The sequence below is a fragment of the Myripristis murdjan genome, chromosome 14 (genome assembly GCF_902150065.1).
Source record: "Myripristis murdjan chromosome 14, fMyrMur1.1, whole genome shotgun sequence".
NCBI lineage: Eukaryota > Metazoa > Chordata > Actinopteri > Holocentriformes > Holocentridae > Myripristis > Myripristis murdjan.
In genome coordinates, this window is record NC_043993.1 from 36,455,026 (window position 1) to 36,460,277 (window position 5,252).

Consider the following 5,252-nt stretch of genomic DNA (forward strand, 5'->3'; position numbering starts at 1 on the left):
GGAGCTGAGGAGGAGCTTCTCACTTTAGTTTGGAGGAACACGCACCTGAATATAAAAACGAGAAGAAGAAGAGCAGGGCCGTATTCAACGATGTTACGACGTCGTCTCACTGAATGATGTGTTTGGTTGTAACGTTTTGCCTCACAGGTAGTTTTCCTCCATTTTGTGGGCGTGTCAGAGGTGTTATCCAATCAGCATCAGCCTGTATTTAAGCCTTAAGTGTTTAACATGTTAGCCATCATCTGAAGAGGTAAAAGCACATGTATGTGCTAAGTATGATGAGAGATCAGACATAGATTATTGTTTTTCGTCAATAATATGGCAACTTTTATTCAACTTCAAACTTAAAACACGGTGGTTAGAAAAAAACACTTTTATTCCATTTTATAAACAGTGGTTTGTAAGTCTACGTCTAAATCCAAATCCAAATCCAAATTTATTTATAAAGCACACTTAAAAACAACCAGGTTGACCAAAGTGCTGTACATAGGCATGAAAGACATCAGAACATAAAAAAGACATAAGAACATAAAAACATGAAAACATAAAACAAAAACATAAAAATATAACAACCATAAAATAAATACAAGATTATACAGCTCTCAGGCTGGGTTAAAAGCCAATGAGTAAAAGTAAGTTTTGAGCAGTGATTTAAATTGATTTTGGACGAGCTGCAGACGGGAGAGGGAGGCCTGGCAAATTCCAATATACAGGGCATTACAATAATCAATGCGAGTAGTAATGGACGCGTGGATAACCCTTTCAAAATCCTTAGGGGATAAAAATGGCTTAATCTTAGAGAGAAGCCTCAACTGGAAGAAACCAGATTTTATGACAGAATTCATCTGTTTATCCAGTTTGAAATTACAGTCCATTTTAACACCAAGGTTATTTACCACAGGCTTGACAAAAGGTTCTAAGGGGCCTAGATCTAGCTGAGAGGCAATAAGGGTGTCACTAAGTCTGAATATCATGACTTCAGTTTTGCTCTCATTAAAGTTTAAAAAGTTAAAGGCCACCCAGGCTTTAATGTCATTAAAACACTCCATCAAACTCTTTAGCGAGCTACCACCGTTTCTTTTAATAGGCACATACATTTGCGAATCATCTGCATAAAAATGAAAACCAATGTCATGACTTTTTAAAATGGCTCCAAGGGGCAGCAAATAGAGAGAGAATAGAATTGGCCCAAGAATCGAGCCTTGGGGAACCCCACACGTTAGAGATACTGAGGAGGAGGTAAAACCACCAAAGCTGACTCTGAAACACCTCTCTGACAAATAAGATCTGAACCACTCTAGGGCAGCGCCTTTGATCCCCACACTGTGTTCAAGACATGAGATAAGAACATTATAATGAACAGTATCAAACGCAGCTGTAAGGTCTAAAAGAACAAGAATAGCAGCATCTCCTGAGTCAGTTGCTATTAAAAGATCATTAAAAACTCTTAAAAGTGCAGATTCTGTGCTATGAAATGCTTTAAAAACAGATTGAAACACCTTTTTTGGAGAGTGGCCATATTGGATTTAGGGTTTTATGGGTTTCCCCTGCTCAAAAAAGGTAAAACAGACATCAAGATTATATTTGTATCTCATCTGGTTCAAAAGTTATAGCTGAATCCCTTTTCAGGCGGCGGCCATATTGGATTTGGCTGCCATCTTGGCCTCAGGGGTCTCAGTATGCCTTCAGCTACATCTATGCCAAATTTGGCGCTTGTAGATGAATTTGCGCGAACTTTGCCATAAGGCCCCCAGAGGTAAGGCTGCTATTTACAATGGCCTGAATGTGAGGACCAGTAGTGTCCCACACCTCTCTAAACAGGCGAGGTGGGCTAATATCATTGGGACAGATTGAAGGTTTCAAGTGAGCGACAATGTTTTTAAGAGCAGAGAGTGACATCGGCTCAAAATGGGGGAACACTGCTGCACACTCAACAGCAGCAGTGGGGTCGAAAGCAGGGGGTGAGATACTTGCTCGAGTGGTGGCAATCTTGTCCACAAAAAACGTTTAGAGAAGTGTCAAATAGAACAGGTGCATGATCAGAAAAGACCACTTCGCACATTTCCACATTTAAGACAGGCAGACCACATGACAAAACAAGATCTAACGTACGACCGTGCACCTGCGTAGGACCAGTTATGAACTGTGTAAAGTTAAAAGCATCAATCAAATTTAAAAAGTCTTTTGCGAGCGGATTCGAAGGACAACATACATGAATGTTTATATCACCACTCCACGAGCGCTGGAGATCGTGGTCTGAGCTGGAAACACGGAGGGAGGGTGAGGGGCCGGTTCCGGGGTGGGTGTGTGCGACAGTGCAACAGTGAGTCACATGGGCTGCACAGTACAGCGTGCTGCATGTTGTCTGATAGCACTTTGCTACCCAGCCTGTTTGGGTGTACTCCGTCCCTTCTAAAAAGAGAAAAGCGACTCAAAAATAACATAAAATTATCAGTAAAACTTATGTTGTTTGTTCTGCACGCGGATAGTAGCCACGAGCCGAGGCTCATAATGTGACTGAAGCGCATTATGAGCCTCGGCTCGTGGCAGTGTGGGGATCGGACCGGAGATAAACACAGACTTTCCACAACCTTTTGAGAAGTTGAAGAGGCTGTCGAAATCCTTTTTTGTCAGTTGTGACTGCTGGCGGGCTGTATCTGTCTTATTGGACCCCACATGCATCCATCACTCGACTGAAGGATGACGGGAGTGAGCACAAAACCCCCGGGAGCTTCTCTATGTGACAGAGAAGCACTGATCTGGGCTGGAACTCCTCCTGTGTCTGAGATAGATAGATAGATAGATAGATAGATAGATAGATAGATAGATAGATAGATAGATAGATAGATAGATAGATACTTTATTCATCCCGAAGGAAATTCACACTTTTCAGCAGTATCCACAGAGTACAAGATTAAATAAATAAAAAATAAAGAATAAAAGATGACACTGGAGATAAAAAAAAAAAAAGATCTAAGTACCCAATGTGCAAAAATCAATGTGCAAAAAATCAGTGTGCATCGATGTATACAATGTGCATAGATGTGGGCAATGTGCAAATATGAACAGTTTGATGGCCAAAGCAGAGGCAGTGATGTCAGAGGTCTTTAGCAGCGCCCCTGTTATTACTGATCCATGGAAAGTGACGTCCTGCTCAGTTCTTCGGCTACAGTCGCCAGGAGAATGTCCCTCTGGGCTTCCGTACTTGCAGCGCTGCGTAATGCAACAGGTTGTTCAGAGCTTTACCGTTTCTGTTAGCTCGACGTTACGTACTGTTACGTCTACGTTGAGTACGGCCCAGGTGTGTTACATAATCCAGGTGGGGCTGATTTGGGGGCATCCAGTGATAGTATCTTGAAAACTAAAATGATGTTCAGATTCAAAACAGAATTCAGCTGCGGCTCCACGTCTCAGATCTTATCGTTGTTCAATTCCAGCAAAATCATCTTCATTTGTTTTTCCACACGCAGCGGTTTGATCTGGAACGATGAAGACAGCAGATATACCAAAAATAGAAGCTTATGTTTCTATAATTGGGTTAAAGGTAATATTTTGTTGGTGACTCCGTTACATTGTGAAAACAGAGGTGCTCTACATAAAAACAAGAAAAGTGAAAACAAACGATTTAAGGGAAACAAACATTTAAAAGAAAATAAGAAAATCCATACAATACAAAAAATAATTGCAGAAGAAAATAACAATTAAAACCAATATAGTTAGTAAGTAGATTTAAAAAGTGCAGAGAAATAGAAAGAAAGAAAGAAAGAAGCTTGACTAAAATGGAGCATAAAATAGGAGTGCAGCAAAAAATAATGAATTGCTTTAAAATGATAACAAATTAAAATACTAAACTGCAGCAGTAAAAAAAACAAACAAAAAAAAAAACACTCCAATTAGGAAAATAGGATGATAAATTTTATATTTTATTGTGAAAAGAATGATGCTGAAAACAAAAGGAAACAGATATTGAATATTTTCATTTTGTTAGAGAAGCATTTGATCCATATACGCAAAAATATATAACAACTTAAAACAGAAACGGGACGTTGTTTCGAAGCGCTGCAAAATTAAATTAAAACATAAATATATTTTAAATCCCTGTTGTAATTCCCTTGTTCACCAGCGGGAGGCGCTGTGACGCAAACCACCAACACGCGGAAAAACAGAGGCAGCAGAAGCAGCAGAGGAGGGAGCCTCGGACGGAGAGGATTTCTGAGGGAAGCAGCTGGGATTAGCGGGATGAGCGGGATTACAGAGGCGGACCTGGAAATAATCCGTTTCATTCCGCTTGACTTCAAACGCAGGAGCTCGTGAGCCGCCAGCAGGGGGCGGGGCTGCTCCGCCGCAGGAGACGAGAAGAAGAAGAAGAAGGAGAAGAAGACGTGGAGGGTGTTGTGCGCATGCGCGGAGCGTGGAGGAACATCATTGTTTCGTGATGGCGGCGCCCATAGACCTCGAGCTGAAGAAGGTAAAACACAGAGAGCAGCGTGTGTGTGTGTGTGTGTGTGTGTGTGTGTGTCTCTCTCTCTCTCTCTCTGTCTCTCTCTCTCTCTCTCTCTCTCTCTCTCTCTGTCTCTGTGTGTGTGTGTGTGTGTGTGTGTGTGTGTGTGTGGACGTTGAAAGTGGCAGTTAATCAGCTCTGAATCTTTTGGGTTAGTGGTTCCTGTGTGAACGGGCCTGATTGACATCGTGTGTCTTCACTCCAGGGTTACCCAGGGTAACCCTGGGTTTGGGTTTAGGGTCTTTTGTTGTCTCTTGTTCCTGCTGCAGCTCAGAGTCTGACTTTCTCCAGGCTTCAGCCTGATGCTCTGACAGGACTGAGTTCTGGCGTCGGCTTCATTTTATCAGAAGTCAAAGTGTCTTTATTTGTCTCCCGTGGAGAGATCAGCCTCGGACAGAGGGTCTGCTGCAGACGGGACGTCCCACTCAGCCACACAACAGCCCTCAGTAAAGAGAGCGGTTAATCAATAGAAATACTTAGGATACATAAGCAATTGGATAATCAATAGAAATACTAAAGAAGAAGACAAAACACGACAGTACATCTGTGCAGACTCAGACTCAGCTCCTCACATCGCATGGCGTCCGTCCGTCCGTCCGTCCGTCTGTCCGTCCGTCCGTCCGTCCCGACAGGCTGAGTGTTTGTGTCTGTTGTGTTTAACAGAGGAACCCAAACCTCCTGAGATCAAGAGAACATCCAGAGTTCAGTCCATGTCATGTGTCATGTGGTAGTTAAGGTGCTGAGAAGAAGA

At 42.3% G+C, this 5,252-nt stretch overlaps 1 protein-coding gene across 2 annotated transcripts in view; it reads left to right on the plus strand.

Moving 5' to 3' along the window:
* Nucleotides 1–4,185: 4,185 nt before the first annotated feature.
* pfdn1 (prefoldin subunit 1) overlaps nucleotides 4,186–5,252 on the plus strand; it is a 4,240-nt gene continuing 3,173 nt past the window's right edge. Inside the window, exon 1 of one of the 2 annotated variants that reach the window (XM_030068505.1) lies at nucleotides 4,186–4,468. In XM_030068505.1, coding sequence (XP_029924365.1) covers nucleotides 4,436–4,468 — 33 coding nt within the window. In that variant the 5' untranslated portion in view covers nucleotides 4,186–4,435. The remainder of the gene's footprint in view (nucleotides 4,469–5,252) is intronic. The other variant, XM_030068504.1, reaches the window with a different exon arrangement.